This window comes from Pelobates fuscus, chromosome 4 (genome assembly GCF_036172605.1).
Source record: "Pelobates fuscus isolate aPelFus1 chromosome 4, aPelFus1.pri, whole genome shotgun sequence".
Classification (NCBI taxonomy): domain Eukaryota; kingdom Metazoa; phylum Chordata; class Amphibia; order Anura; family Pelobatidae; genus Pelobates; species Pelobates fuscus.
This window is the reverse complement of record NC_086320.1, coordinates 306401250-306418438: the sequence shown is the minus strand read 5'-3', so window position 1 is coordinate 306418438 and position 17189 is coordinate 306401250. Positions and strand designations below refer to the sequence as shown.

Below are 17189 nucleotides of genomic sequence, written 5' to 3'. Positions count from 1 at the left end.
GCACTATAGTTACAGTTTAACGTGTGGTTCTGGTGTCTATAGCCTGTCCCTGCAGTCTTAGCACTGTAAGCATTGCTTTTTAAGAGAAAATGCAGTGTTTACAGTGCGGCCTAGTAACATCTCTAGTGGCAGTCAAGGAGGTGGGGCCAGCCGTTGCGAGACCGGTTATGAGGGGAAGAAAGGTAAGTAAAACCACATTTTTACTTAACAGAGAGGTTGGCTGTGCATTAAAACAGATAGTTTAACAGCATAGTGTTAGGAATTCATGTTTGTATTCCTAACAATATAGTGTTCATTTAATACACACTTTAAATCTAAAGCCTTGATTTAACAAGCTTTCCAAATGATTCAATACTGTTAGAAAAAGTTTACAAATGACTATTGTACAAAAATTGCCATAGACTTTATTAGTGACTGCTGTAGATAAATCAATTGGAAAGTTGTTTTGTAACAGTATTGAATCATTTGGACATCTTATTAAAACTTCCCAGTAGCAGGACATGTACCAACGAACATCTGAGTTTTACAGCTGTCCCTGAATTTTCTGTATCTATCTGTACGATGAATATCATTTGTTTATAAATTTTAATAACATTTTTACAGTAACTAAAAATCCAATGTTACATTAATTTATTTTAAATCTAGCAGGAATACAGATGTATGAAATGCTAAGCCTAAAACCTATCATTCACGACCACATTCAGTATTCACAATGCAGCTATTTCCCCCAGTGGTAATATCTACAGAAATTCTAGTCATCACCCAACTTGTAAAAAAGACTCAAGTCCATCAAGCTCAACCTATAAAACAAATCTATAGAACCAGTTTACATCGAGAGTTCCACTTCTTTATTGCTCTTACTGTAAAAGTACTATTTCTGACAGAAAGGAAAAAGGAACCCTAGGACAAAATGTCCAGGGTACACAGATAGGATATCTCAGAGTGAACTGTTGCTAATAAAAAACATAAGTTTATTTAAACATCATAGACATCAACAAAAAATTAGAAAACACACACATCCATAATCCCAGAAATAGGGGATTACAAGGATAAGCAAAATACTGATACATGCCAATAGGCAGCTATAAAGGAGAAAAGTCCCTATGGCCCTGTAATATCTGTTAGCCAACTGGTCCCTATAGCAATATTGTATCCATTAGCCAAAGCTAACCACTGCTAGTCCTCTATATCGCTAAGAGATCTTAGAACAGGTACAAGCCCTTCCTAGACTAAATAGAGAAATCTGCTAGAAATTCCCCATAAAAAAAACAAATAAACACCCAAAATAAAGTGCTGGAAATAAAAAGTGAAGTGATTAAAAAATCATAGTATGCCTAACGCGTTTCGGCGCTTAAACTAGCGCCTTTCTCAAAGGCTATCAACGAGGAATCTTACCTGAGCGCGTCTTTGTACCTCATACACTGAAATGTAGGACCTATCCAATCGTAGATAGGCGGCGTTTCCGTTACACGCCCCCTTCCGATTGGATTGGATAGTGCCTACTGTCCATCATCTACCGGAGAGCCAATCAACGAAAAGTGGGAGGGGCTTAGTGCCGATAATGCAGAGTGAGTGTTTATTGCGTTGCTATAGGCAACTTATCACTGCGTCAGTTTGTAAGAGCACATCATAAGCAGGCACAGCTCATAGATTCGGAAACGGAAACGCCTCCTATCTACGATTGGATAGGTCCTACATTTCAGTGTATGAGGTATAAAGATGCGCTCAGGTAAGATTCCTCGTTGATAGCCTTTGACAAAGGCGCTAGTTTAAGCGCCGAAACGCGTTAGGCATACTATGATTTTTTAATCACTTCACTTTTTATTTCCAGCACTTTATTTGGGGTGTTTATTTGTTTTTGTTTTTTTTATGGAGAATTTCTAGCAGATTTCTCTATTTAGTCTAGGAAGGGCTTGTACCTGTTCTAAGATCTCTTAGCGATATAAAGGACTAGCAGTGGTTAGCTTTGGCTAATGGATACAATAGGGCTATAGGGACCAGTTAGCTAACAGATATTACAGGGCCATAGGAACTTTTCTCCTTTATAGCTGCCTATTGGCATGTATCAGTATTTTGCTTATCCTTGTGCTAGATTTCTTATGGGACTTTAGGCTTTTTACTACTATTCTATTCCTGTATAGTGTAGATATCCCTTCAGGTCTTAATCTCAATAAGACTATATATTAGGGAGCTCCAAGTATAGGTGTTACTTTTTTTTTGGTAATCTTTATTTTAGTTGCCATTTATGAGCAACTTGCCTATTTTTCTCCCATTCATTCTGGCTTTCCATTCCTAGTAAGATGAGCTTTATATATTTTTCCCCTATTTCTGGGATTATGGATGTGTGTGTTTTCAATTTTTTTGTTGATGTCTATGATTTTTAAATAAACTTATGGTTTTTATTAGCAACAGTTCACTCTGAGATATCCTATCTGTGTATCCAGACATTTTGTCCTAGGGTTCCTTTTTCCTTTCTGTCAGTTCATATATATAGGGTTACCCCCTACTATTGGATATTCTCAGGACACACTACACTGTCCCTGTTTTACATGATTTTTTTGTTTTTAAAGTACTATTTCTGCTGTACGTGAAAACGCTTTTCTTCCAGTCTAAATGGGTGACCATCTTCTTGTTATATATTCCTGCTAATGGAAAGCTCAGCACATATACATGTGTACGGACCCTGTATATATATATATAGTGCTATCATATCCCCTCTGAGGTGCTTTTTTTCTAAAGAAAACAAATGCAGTTTTTCTTGGATTTCTTCATGTTTTCCATAAATTTTGTAGCTATGCACTTTTTTTTTAGTTCTGCAATATCTTTCTTTAAAACTGGTGCCTAAAATAGCTCCACGTATTCAAGGTGGAGTTTTACCATTGATTTATAAAGAGACAAAATTATATTTCGATCATGTGACTCAAAACCCTTTTTAATAAATGATATTACCTTACTTGCCTATGTAATGGCAGACCAGCACTGCATACTGCCTAGATTGTTATCTCAAATTGTTCCCAAGTCCTTTTCATTTATTGTTACCTCTAACTCTACCCCATTTTATAAATAAAGTTGTTTGTGGGTAAATGCATAACTTTGCATTTATATGCATGGAATCTCATCCACCACTTGCCTGCCCAGTTCCCCAATTTGTCCAAATCCCTCTATAGAGAAGTTATCATCTGCAAACACCGACACATGGATTTCAATGCCCACTTCAAGATAATTTATAAACTGATTAAAGAGAAGTGGACCCAGGACCATGAGGCACTCCACTTACCACATAACAGCTAAATCCATAAAGGGAATATTTTATTGACCACTTCGCTACCGCACACCTAGAAAGGATGTCACTTTAGAGGGCTTTTCAAGATATGACAAAGCTGCTCTACGTGTGACTCTCTCGTATATAATGTAAGTATAAAGGTCGAGATTGAAACATAACAAAGCTTGGTAATATAATACCATTTCCAGCACTTCAGTCATTGATGCTGTTGTTTATGATAATGTTACATAAGCCACATAAAATGTAGCTATATTTAGTGATACGCTGCAAATATATGTAACATCACATATCACACTGACAGCAGTACAGAGGAGAAAGTATGCAATAAGTGCAATTCTACAAATAATCAGGGTGTGCTCTAAACTAATTTATTATTCTCACTGTGAACAATCATCCAGTCATTTTAACCCTGTGACCAAGATGCCTCTGCCACGAGCCTCCTGACCCAGGACTATGGGCCATGTAAAAGACATGTTGAAAGACCTTGTTTGGGGGATCTCCCTGTATTGTTCGGGAACAGAACAAACCCATGAACTGCGGACCACCTCTGTACTTGTTAACCCCTATTGACCTCTCCTGACACCTCAATCATCATGGATTCTAATTTTTCGCACAAACGCAGGCAGCGGTGTTTGGTTGTTGAGTTCATGGAACTAAAATCGGACACTTTAACTCGCGAACACCGCTGAACTGAGCCAAGTAAAATGAAATGGGCTTCTTGCAGGGCTAGCTGTAAAACTGGCCCTAAAGAGTAGAGAAACACAGTTATTTAAAGGAATGTATGGCTAGGAGTGTCAAGAGGGGGAGGGGGGAAAGGTTGAGCAGACCTGCCATTTGTCTAATAAAATTACAATATTTGCCAACCAGAATACTATCAGCCAGATTATTAATAATTACATGTCACTGCAAGTACAAAATTATACAGTAGTATAAGTATTGTTATACAGCTATACTCTCTAGAGGAGAGTTCTGACCACTGGGAGCTGGATCCAGGACTCGGATCCAGCGTGGGAAGAGACGGCAAGAACCCGGTCAAGCTGCACCGACTAAAGGGCTGAAAGTGCTTATGGTGTCCCGGCAATAACTAGGAAGCGTGTTTGGCAGAGGTACCCAGTCGGGGTACCAGGCGGTCCGCCACAAACCCCTTTCAGGCTGCACTCCTATCACGCTAATAGTCTGTATTTACTCTAATCTAATGCGCACCTTTATTGGCAAAATAAAGTTTCCAAAATTTGAATGCGCACTAGATTCAATGGCACATTAGAAAATTCACTAGTGAAATTCATAATTTGACATTACATTGGTTTCCATGATAATTAGTCTGCTTTTAGAACTCTGCTACAGAATCAATTTTATACATAACCCCATTACCCTGACAGACATTTCAGTTATCCCATGTATGACTGTCCTATGTTTTTCTGTTAGGATAAAATATGGATTTGCAGTATTTTATTTTTGGTACATCATAGTGACAAACAACAGTACTTCCGTCCTTGCCGTGAATATCTAACCTTGTTATTTTCTTCCAAAGTGTAAGATCAATAAACCATGTAACATCTGTGACATCTGTTTGATGGAGGCTTGCGATGGTTTAGCTGCAATATCTATATTAATCTGACATTGTTTTGTTTTATTCTGCAAAGCTATTTTGCTAAGCTGTGCTGATGGCAAAACTGAATCAGTTTACTGGAAGAATAAACAGCTCAACCTACATGTTATCAGCAGACTAAATCCTGCTGAGAAGAAAAATGGTGAGTTTTAGGGTACACGGTATAACCAAGTAGGCTGTAATCAGTCTATGCTAATAAAATTAATTCTACCATTTTAAAAATCTGTTATGTGCAAATGATCTATAGATTTTATAAGGTAAGTACATTCAATATGTTGCTTGTGTCTTTTTGTTTTTACCTTTTACATCCTCTGAGATTCCTTACTTGGTTCTCTGCTCTAATACAGGGTAGAACCCTCAGCCTAGCAGCTGTTTTTGGACTTCACGTCACACTCATCCACACTCTTAGAAGGGTGACATTTTTGTTTGATTCTGGTCAGCTGATAATCAATTTAAAACATTGAAGCTAAAATAAGTTTGTTGAACCAAATCCTTTAAGTATTTTTTTTTTTTTTGTTAAAACTTACTGTTTAGCTGTGGTTGATCGTCCAATTCCATCTACATGGCTGCAACTTGTGAATACTTGCTGTGTTTTTTAATAATTATTTTTTTTATCAATACTATCTGTGCACTCCAGAACTGCATTTGCTGCATGCGTTCACCTTTTATCTAACCCAAGTATTAAACTGGATTAATTCTGTAGCTACACTAAATACTCACTATCCTGCTTTTTTTTCTGAAGCAAAAACTATTTTATTGTGTGTAATAAACAAAACAGTAAGATCCTTGAACCCCTATGCACAAGATGACTATAGATACAAGATAATCACAGTTATGGTACTATCTACAAAGCATAAACAGGCCACTATTTAAAAAAAAAATAAAAAAAAATAGAGACCTACATTTTCCCTAGAAGTGTACTTATTCTGATTCCTCAACCTAACTCAATACATATACTGGCACTGCAGTTGTGCAACACTCCTTTTTAAATATTTTTTCCTAAATTTTTGAAAAACACTTGGTAAATACAACTAGGGAAAAGGGTACAAAAAGAAAAAAAAAGGAGGAACCATTTTGAACACTTCCAAAGGGAATTCGAGGATGTACATGTGAAGCACACCGTGCCAAGCATTAAGGGTGAAGATCGGCAACCTTAACATGACTTAAGTAATAATGGGATTGTCAATTGTTCCACAAGATAAAGAATTCTGGGTAACATGTTACTAGGGAGCACATCTTGTCTATCTGACAGTGTTGTCCATGGAGAAGCAGTCTTCACCACCCTGATGGCTATGGGCTACATTCCCATAATTCCCAGTCAGCTTGTAGATAATGCCTCCTCTTTAATCCTGATTGATTTGTTGGACAGCATGGAATCTGATGATCCTTTTGCATTTCTACCAGTTGAAAACATGTTAGAGTTTAAAGAGTAGGTCACATATCTGGCAATGCTATTGTTTGTGGTGAGAATGTACATGGAAATATTTTTTAGACACAGCCTCATCTAACCCACTCATTGTTGCATTTCCCCGAAGCTTCTTGTCCAAATCCAAAAGCTGTTTTAAGCATTGGGGGACAATAAATAAAAGGTGATTCTTGCTAAGTGAGTGTCCTGTTGTGCTTGAGTCTGGTGTTCAAGTAAACAGAAACAAAGAACCTGCTATTTATATCATTGTCATCTGCAGTCTACTGTCAGCCTATACATGTACCTATATGGCTCAGGACGTTGCTGAATGCCTTGAATTAATAATATTATTGGCCAGCATTTTATACACCAGACACTACACACTTGGTGTCAAGGTATTATAAAAATATAAATATAAGGGCTGGGGACACACAGAAGAAGAAGCCGAGAGATAAGAGGGGATTGATGATCAATACCTTCTAATTCAGGATACATCTTATCTCTTCCTATCTGCAATGATTGTACCACGTTATTCCCTTCCCTTGGTTAATGCACATTTTCCATATTATTTCACACAGTAAAACACTGGTCTTCTGCAGAACCTCAGCTTAGATATGGTGCATTGATTAAGAAACTGGAGACCATGGAAACTCAGTAGGTATAAAGTGTAAATGAATAGTTTGACAAAAGGATGGCTATGCCTGTCAACTTTTTTGGTTCCCCCATATGCCAGATGTTATGTAACATTAATGTTGTGAGATTTTATTGGTTCTATTACTATGGTACAGTTACTACATGCCTTCGGTCAAGACATAAAAATACAGGGATTTTAAATGAACGTGGAACATGAAGCAGATAAAGAACCAGAAGGACGTGCCTACCTACCAGCCTTGTCAATGGAGAGGCAACCTTCTTCTCCCGATCAGCTGAGGACTACGTTACCCTTACCTTAAACTAGTTAGTACCTCTCATTTGATGCACATTCAGCTCATTGGCTCCAGGAAAGTTGTGGAATCTGACGTCCACAGCCACTGACATGCCAAAGAGTTGCCCATCCTTTTCTTATTGTAAATCTTGAGTTTAGATGTGTGGAACCGTGCTATTGTTTTTTTTTTGTGTTTTGTTTTTTTATTAGTAGAAGTTGATCCACTTAAAGGATTACTCCAAGCCTGCTCTAGTGGTTACAATGTTAAGAGTACTGTGCATGATGTTAAGAACAACGTTTTGCCCTCTTAGCTGGGTCTCGAGGGGGTCTCCTCTGAAGCCGTTAACACACATTTGGCTTCTGCAAAGCTGCTTAATCCGATGGAGATCTTGCTAGTCATTCATTGGCTGAGAGTGTCAAACTGAAACACTGCACGTACAAACTCCAAGCAGCATGAGCACAATACAAAACACTGAAGTGGTTATTTTGCTTGGAGTAATGAAAGGAATTTCACATTTTAGACTAACGTTCAATTCAGATGTTTGTCCACACGCCCCACTTTAGTGAATAAAACAAGTAATGCTGCCTGCAACAAGGCCTTTCTTATCTTTGACTCAACAGTAAGCAAAGAATATTGTGGATTGACAGAAATCTGATGCTGCAAATTATTAACCTACATTGTAATGATTTCTACTGAAAAGAGTCCATTGTTCCTCCAGTCACAAGTTTGCTGGCAATAATATAACTTTCAATTCCTTAACTCCCTGATTGCTGAAGGAGAAGGTCATATTGCTGTTTTCTGTTTCTATTTAAAATCAGTTGGTACCAGGAAAGGAGACTTTGATATATTGCCAATAAAAAGAAAAGTATTTATGCCAGTAAAAAAAAAAAAGTATATTTATTACTGCCATTTATGAAGAGCCAGCACATATTCTGCAGCGCTGTACAATTGGGAAAAAGACAACACAATAAGACCAGACCGATACAACATTTAGAGGATCCTGCTTACAATCTAAAGGTTAAACTGGGTAGAGGAAGAGGAGACAAGAGGTAGCAGAGGAATTTGTATGTGATGGCAGAGAGAGTTATAGGGACACTGTGACCCTTTTGCACTTAGTGCTGCAATGTAAAACATTGAAGTTCCAGAGAACTGCAATGTTTATAGTGCAGCTCTAAGTCTGCCATCTGTGGCTGTCTAACAGACAGCCACTAGAGGGCTTCCGGAATCCAAACAGACCTTTGGTCAGTTATCTGACGCTGGACGTCCTCACGGATCTCCAGCATCAGATTTCCCCCATAGGAAAGCATTGAATAATGCGCGCGGCCATTGCCGGGAGAGTGGGTGGAGCGTGAACCAGCGCCGAGGGACATTGTCGGTGGGACTCCAGAGGCACCAGCAGCTTCAAATATGTGTTTGCTGCTATGTAATGGTATTTTAGCAGCTGCTCTCTTGATCCGATGCATGGATCTGGCAGAAATCTTCCTCAATGTGCCTTTATCTGCACAAGCCCGTCTGTGCTCTGAATCAGCCACAAATCTCTTAATAGTGCGATGATCACGCTTAGGTTTTCGTGAAATATCTAATGTTTTCATACCTCGTCCAAGGCATTGAACTATTTCACTCTTTTCGGCAGCAGAGAGATCCTTTTTCTACCCAATAGTGCATGAAAATGGTGCTCTGCTTAAATATGTGGAACACCCTCCTTTAGTAGTTTTTCCTTAAATTGGGCTCACCTGGCAATCTAATTATCACAGGTGTCCGAGATTGTTTTCAGTAATCAAAAGAGCCATGAGACACAATGCCATCCACGAGTTAAACTGAAAAACAAAATATTTAATCTTTGTGACACTTAAATAGAATTTGCACAATAATTTGGAACAGGGTGTAGTTAGAAGGAAAGGAAAATTATTAACATAGTGCCATTAATGTAACTTGACCTAATGATAACTTTAATCAAGTGCCAACATATTTGGTAGGAATTTAAAAAAAAGTAGTTGCAGCATCTGATAAAATGTTAACATGCAATAAAAGTAGAAACTAGAGGCTAACATATATATCAATCTGAGACTAGCCCATACTCCAATACTTGCTGATTTCTGCCCCAGTTTCAGATGAGTTTCCAAAGTTTTGCTTAACTGGACTTGTCAATAAATGTTACCTAAATATGCTACTGATTTCAGGAGTTTCACAATAGCTAGTTACTTTGAAACCATGAGTAAATTATTCAGTTTGTGTGAATCTAGATTTAAAACAAAGATTAAACGATAGAAAAATCATTATTAAAAATCTAGAAGATATAGAGTATACTATGCTGACACTATTCGTGCCTATCAAGAATTTAAAAGACTTCCGAACTTGACCGACCTTTAGCCCTGAACCCCTGAAACGATCTTGGTGATTTTTGGATATGTTGGTCACCCAGATCGGGGATATCAGGGGATGCAACTTTTGTGGGGGTTTTATGTGTTTTAGAGGTATTTTGGGGGTTTTATAATATTGTATGTTTTTCTGTGCCTGGAGATAATTAAGTTAGTTCAGTTCCTGACTCAATTATCTCTCAGGCACAGAGGAGGAGTTTGTAACTTGTAACTAGTCCCCTCTCAGTTCCAGGAGAGGGATTATCCTGTTTGTGTGGGAGTGTCAGGGGCGTGCTTAACTGTGTCTGAAATTGTATAAAAGCAGGCCATCTGGCCAGATTAAAACATTCCAGCTTGTACTCCCAGAACTATGTGTCGTCTGGTTACTGGGAGGGGAAAGGGCTAATCACTATTCCAGTGTGGAGGATTCAACAGGGAAAGTCTTTGTAAGGACTAAAGCTCCCAGGACTGAGTGTCCTCCAGTGCCTGGGGGTGGATAGACTGAGTTCCCTATTCGGCTCGAAGAGGGAGCCACGGCGACTGTGGGCAGAAGTGCTGCGGTTTGTTCTATGTTCCAGCTAGGAAGCAGTCCTTGACGGAGGTACCAAGCCAGGGGTACAGGGAGCTCCGTTACACCTTCTTAAAAAGCATTTGTTTAACTGAGAATGTTATTTAGATGAAGGTTAAAGTTATTCACTACAGTGAGAATTTTGAGGAATTCAAAGTGAATTAAAAATCGAAGGTCAGAATAGCTAAACCTAAAATAGAATTTTTCAAATTCAGTTATTTTGGCCTACATTTTGAAATTCACTTTAAATTGACTTTGCATTTCGGACAGTTCTCTCTTCAGTTAATAACACTGTAAGACTTGAGTTCATGTTATTGTGAAGTGTGTTATATAGAAAGCCTAAAGCTTTCAAACACAATAGATGTTATTTGAGAATAGTGTGAAGACAGAAGCAGAAGGAATTAATTCTAAGTTGGGATAGTCCCCCCTAAATAGGGACACTAGGCAGGTATGGTCTATATTATATTCTATCCGCGTGTGATATGTAAGTAATAAAACATATTTGTTGGGTTTATACACTAAACAAGAAATTATGGAGAATTTCCAAGGGAACTGCACATTTTAATCAAAACCAAAAAAATTAGCTCAGTTGTAGATTTTTTTTTCAGTACAATTATTCTAATATGAAATGTTAAATTGCCTTTGTAATTCTCGATAGCTTCTAAATTAGTTACCGACACTGAAAACCCTTTATACACCAGTATTTCCCAGTATTGCAATATTTTCAAAGGATATTGAGGAAGTGAACACCCTGATTATGACATCTCTGGGAAAGGAGGAGGGCTTAGTGAGCTGGGAAAACAGTGTGATAAAACCACAATATACTGTACTCATAAATGTAGGTTTATTGGCCCTTTAACATGATTTTATGTTTTATTTTGGTGGCTCCAAGTTTAAATACCTTGGCTGATTCATTAATTTCCTATAGATTTATGTAGTTTTAATCTCAGACCTTAAATACAACTTTGTGGGCTCACTAAGGACTAGAGTTTCACCTTTAATTTGTACATATAACCAATTAGTAGATTCATAAAAAATATAACAGTATTTATGGGTGAATTGGGAGGGAGTGGAGGGCGATGACGTAGGACATATGTGACGTGCGCACCTACGCCCGCAGTGATGCTGTGACCCAGGGAGAGAAGTATGAGGAAGAAGATAGATCTTAACGCAACAATTTAAAATTCAGGGGAATTCCACAAACAATAGCAAATTATACATTGAATGCCTTTATCCTAGATTTATTCCTACAATTAGATATTCAACCATCAAATCCTTCAAACATTCTGGAACAGTCATAGAGTAATGAAACCATCCACTGTCCCTGAAAGTCTACCAAGAGATGTCCTTATCTGTTACACATCATATAAATTTAAAGAAGAAGTCTTGAAAGCAGTAAGAGAGACTAGACTTAAGGAACCATACTACAACATCTCTATTTTTCCTGATCTGGTCTACTACACCAGGATTAAAATAAGAAGGCCATGTGCATGTTACACAAAAATCTTAGGTCAAAGGAATATCCGCTATTCCTGGAGATACCCATGCAAAATCATCATCTCTTACGAGGCGAAGACACACACTTTTTCTGATACACTTATCTAAATGGTTTAAGGAACTGAACTTTGATCTAAGTCAAGATATATCTTAAAATGAAAGAATTGAATTAGAAAAAAAATAAGAAGATATAAAGACAGCAGGATAAATACTTCCCACACCCACAAAGAGTGAATGAAAATGTTAAGATTCATGACTGAGCAAATTAGATTTCCTATAACTCACGAAAATTACAGTCTTAAAAAACAATTATAGGAAGAATTTTTGACAAATGATAACATATTAAGTAATGTATACACAAGCCACACAAGAAGATAAAGATGACCCTAAGCACTAACCACTTTTGTAATATAAAGCAGGCTGATAAGCATGACAATTTATGTAAGAGTGATAATTCACATTTCATCTTTTTTTATGGTTATTGTTAACTAAACTATTCAAAAAGATATTATTATATATATGTCACTAAGATATCAATTTGGAACACTTTATTAGACAACTTTAAAATATATAATGTCTTTCGTAAGTCATATATGACATTAAAACGATTCAATATAAACAAACATGATCTGCAAAACATATAGACAAGGACCAAAAATAGGGTAATATGTCCAGACACCAAAAAAAAAAACAACTTGAGGAATATTGCACTCACAGACTTAAATAAGTTTGAAGCCAAAACAAATAACTTTTGTAGATTTTTCAAAGCTTGATTTCTTCCCTTTACATCCAGGTATCCATTAATAGGGAAAAAGGGAGAAACAGAAACAGCCTTCCTTATAGGGTTTTTTTTTTTTTTTTATACGTTGTTGTCTTTGTGCTATTGTTTTGTCTACACGTAAAATGTAATCAACAAGTGCTATGCTGGATAACTGAGTCGGGAACCCCTATGGCGGTTTTCTTTTTCCCTCTTTTAATGTTATGATATTAAATAGAAGGTGCTTGTGGTCCAAATATTGGACACAAGCTGACACCAAAAGGATAGAATTACGCCTGTCTAGAAATCTGATTATATAATGTTAAATATTGTTTCCATTAATGATAAAGGGCTCAATTCGCCACAAAAAAATAATAATTTTAGTTGACCATATGAAAAAAGAAAATGCCCAGCTTGTATGTATTCTAGAGACTCATTGGCGAAAAGTAGATGAAAAGAAATGTAAGTTTAAAGATTTTCCTCTCTCTTTTCATTCATCTTTTAGGGAGTAAAAGAAAAGAGGAGTAGCCATTTTATTCTCAGCAACGCTGAATGTCTTTATAAAACATCAATGGATAGACAAAATGGGCAGATGGATTATAACGATCTGTAATATAGATGAGAAATTCTACACAATAGCTAATATCTATGTCCCAAATTCTTCTCAAATTAGTAGATACAAAAAGTTGTTTCTAAAATAGATAAACTTAAACAAGGATCAGTTATAGTATCGGGAGATTTTAATTGTGTACTTGACTCTAAACTAGATAAAAGGTCAGAGAAAGGCAAAAATCCTTCCAAGAATGTCTCTAATCAAGCCAGAAAATGTTGTAAAATTCTTCAAAATATAGCTCTTCATGACTGTTGGAGAATTTACCACCCTTCCGAAACAGATTTCACCTGTTTTAGCAAAACACACTGCACATATTCCATAAAACAAAAAAACAAAAAAAACAATAGTATTTATGGCTTAACATAAGTTTTTGATATATTTTTTGTTTATTGAAATGTGGCATGGGCTTACATAGGACATTTCCTGTGTAATGGGAAGTATATATACTAGCAAGACAGGTTTTAGTGTGGTTTTAGTGTGTGCGTGATTTTTTTTGTTTTTGATAGAGAATATGCAATCATCCTGTGGGGGATTTCTATGCATCAAACAAATTCAAACTTAGCTAAACTAGTTTTTAAATACAGTATCAACAAATATTTTAGAAAACGATCTTCATCCAGAAAGCTGAAAAAAAATTGCATTCAGTGACAGACATTTCAATAAAAGATAACCATCTTTTAAAAAGATAATGATCTATTTCAAGCTAGCACATACGTACTTAAATGGTGACAAGGTGGGCAATTAAACATGCATTAGATCTGCCTGGACGTAACTACCTAAATCTAAAAATAAGATGTACAAAACAAAAACATTTGGGGTTTGAATAGTGCCTTTCCAAAATCATTATTTTTTTTACTTTCAAAATATATTTATATACTTATCAAGCTAGATTAAGCAATGTTTCTCATACAAAGTACAATCTGTACAAAATTGCCCTTATTACAAGCTACCCCTATCAAAGGTATACATCATGTTGTTTACCTACGAATGTACGAAACGAGACAACTACTGTTATATACAGCCTTGCTTTCTCTACATGCTGGCCTTGATACATTACTTGTAAAGAATTGCACACACAGAACTGTAGACATTTACTTTCCCATTTTTAACTAAACCAATGTGTTTTAACTGCTATCTAATGTTTGACTGTTTGCTTTCTCCAATTTCTTGGCTATGGACACACACGGCTCGCATGTTGACAGATCATATGCATGTCTGATCTGTGCTCTTCTGTCTCTTTTCTTTCTTTTTGCTTCCAGTCTACACTATTCTGTCTAGAGTGCACTCAGATCGGAATGTCTATCCTTCATCAGGAGTACTGTTTGTTCACGTGTTGGAGAGAGAATACTACAAGGGGGAATTTCCTCCATATCCAAAGCCGGGTATGAGATCCCAGGAAAATGTGTATTTTTTTTTTTTACATTTATTATAAATATGTCTTATGCTTAATATATCAATATCAATGCATTTTGTGGCCGAATCACACGGCGGGTTTCGTAGCTTGTTCATGAAATAAAGAATTACATTGACTTGACAAGTGAGTTAAAAAGCAAAACATTTTATTTCATATTAAAAGAAAAACTCAACAATAATTTGTAGTGCACATTTTTTATATGTGGAAAAAACTTAGTGGGTTTAGGCCCTTAACTCTAAGTATAAGGTAACTTAAGATTTAATGCCAAATGCTGATAAGAAAAAACAAAACATATATATATATATATATATATATATATATATATATATATATATATATATATATATATATATATTACACCAGAAACTATACATTGTGGCATCATAAAATAATCATTTTACTATTTATAATTTACAGTATAGAAATGCTATAGAACAACTAAAGGAATAAGGACTAGAAAACTATTATACTTAATAATTTTCTAGTCCTTATTTGTCCTTTTATAATAATTTTTAGTATTTTTTTCTTTAGTTTTCTTTACATATACAGTTGTAATAAAAAATTATGCAACCCCCCACTGATAATCAAGTTTATTGTTTAATATGAAATACAATGTTTACAGACTTTCAGTTATTTGCAATGAACAAATCAAACAAAAGCTCAGCAGAAGTTTTGTGATTCTGCTCTGTGGAAAGAAAAAAAGAAGGAACTTTTCGGCCCAATGGATCAGCCGTATGTCTGGAGAAAGAAGAATGAAGCCTAGACTGAAAAGAACACTCTACCTACAGTTAAGCAAGGTGACGCTCTGGGGATGCTTTGTATTCTCTGACACTGGAAACCTGCGGCGTGTGGAAGGCAAGATGGATTCACTGAAGTATCAGGAAATCTTAGGAAAAAACGTCATGCCGTCTGTGAGGAAGCCGAAGCTTTGGACCTTCCAACAAGACAATGATCCCAAGCATACCTCAAATTCCAACCAAGGCTAGGTTGCAGAGGAAGTTCTGGAAAATTCTACAGTGGCGCATATAAAATCTCTGGTGGGATTTGAGAAGGCGGTTGCAGCACACAAACCCAAGAATATTTTTGAACTGGAGGCCATTGCTCATGAGCAATAGGCTAAGATTCCTCAGGAACGCTGCCAGAAGCTGGTGTCTGACTAAGTATCTCATATGCAGCAAGTCATAACAGCAAAAAGGTGCTCTACTAAGTACTAAAGATGCTTGTCATAATGGGTGGAATAATTTTGAGACTGTAGAAGTCATTATAAGTTGAATTCAAAGTTGAATTTGGGGAAACTACTTGAAGCATAGGTTGTGTTGAGCTATTTCAATGCATTTGTTTGATTTGATCATTGCAAACAGCTGAAAGTCTATTATTGGGGGTTGAATAATTTTGATTGCAACTGTAAATCTAAAAATTGTCTAGAGTTCACCTACATTGAAATTATTTTCTCTTGTTACTATAGTCATAGTTGCCACAATGTTTTAGTGAACTCTTTTTGTCTTTTATTGTCCACCAGGTCTAAACTAATGCAATTATATGGTCTCTCGTAACATATTTCCATCATTCTCTGTCCACTTTTAGTGCTATAAATAACATTGTGTTTCCTGTTTAGGTGAGCTAAGTAATGATCCTATAACATTTAATACAAACCTAATGGGTTACCCTGACAGACCAGGATGGCTACGCTACATTCAGCGTACACCGTACAGTGATGGCGTGCTCTATGGATCACCAACCTTTGAAAGCGTTGGAAAGCCTACTGTAATTGAGGTACGATTCTTTCAATGTAATAAAATGGTAGATAACTGTAGATGTGGTAACATAGTATGCATAGGTATGCCCAACATATAACATTAGGAATCATTTACTACCAAAACTTTATTTAAAATAAACTAACTAAAACAATAAGTAAATATATACATTTTGTCAGGGTTCTCTGCATTTAGGCATGAAGGTCTGATACATACCTGTGACATCTCTCTTTGTCGATTTCCCTCATGCATCATCAATTTTGGCATTACTGCATGTTTTGCTGGCATGGCTACCTAATTAAGGGCTTCGGTCTAAGCCTTTTTGTGGATCGTTATAGTTCCCAGTAGCATGTTATATTTTCCTATTGATATTTCTGGTTTTGATCCAAGCCAGCGTTTCCCAATTGGTGTTCCGCGAAACACCCTGGGGTTACGCGAGAACACAAATGGTGTTCCGCCAAAATTTTGGGAAACAAAATAGCCACCGCGATAGTTGAGGAGGGCAGCGAGGGAGCACTCGCCCCTGCTCAGCTCCCTCGCGTGCTCAGCAGTGATGCCGGAGCCGGAATATGATGTCACTCTGGCATCACTAAGAGGCGCGCGAGGGAGCTGAGCATGAAGAGGAACCCCTGATCTAAGCTATATTTGACTACTTTCCTTTCTGTAATCCATAACTTAGCTTTTGTCCATTGATATTTCTGATTTCTGATTTCCCTGTATCTGGCTTGTCCCTGACTATTCTCTGTTTACTTACGTAAAGTCTGGCCACTCTAAGGACCGCTATGCGCTATTTATTGTATCTCACAATACACTATGCATGTTGGGGATCAATATCCTGACCCTCTAGTTATCACTGGATTTACAGATATAATCATGATTATTCTCCTGAAAAATATGGCCGGTAAAAGTGTTCATAGAGTCTTAAACAGGGGGGATAGAAAATTATTTGATTTACATTAGGGAGTGCCAGGATACATCTAGGGCATCCCTTGCACATGCTTATAGT

The 17189-nt window shown here is 36.8% G+C and overlaps 1 protein-coding gene across 6 annotated transcripts in view; it reads left to right on the top strand.

The window, feature by feature from the left end:
* SGCE (sarcoglycan epsilon) overlaps window positions 1-17189 on the top strand; it is a 108042-nt gene that overhangs the window by 13088 nt on the left and 77765 nt on the right. For 3 of the 6 annotated variants that reach the window (XM_063452268.1, XM_063452267.1, XM_063452266.1), the window contains exons 2-4: window positions 4927-5034; window positions 14275-14397; window positions 16045-16202. In XM_063452268.1, coding sequence (XP_063308338.1) covers window positions 4927-5034; window positions 14275-14397; window positions 16045-16202 — 389 coding nt within the window. The remainder of the gene's footprint in view (window positions 1-4926; window positions 5035-14274; window positions 14398-16044; window positions 16203-17189) is intronic. The other 3 variants (XM_063452269.1, XM_063452270.1, XM_063452271.1) reach the window with 3 other exon arrangements.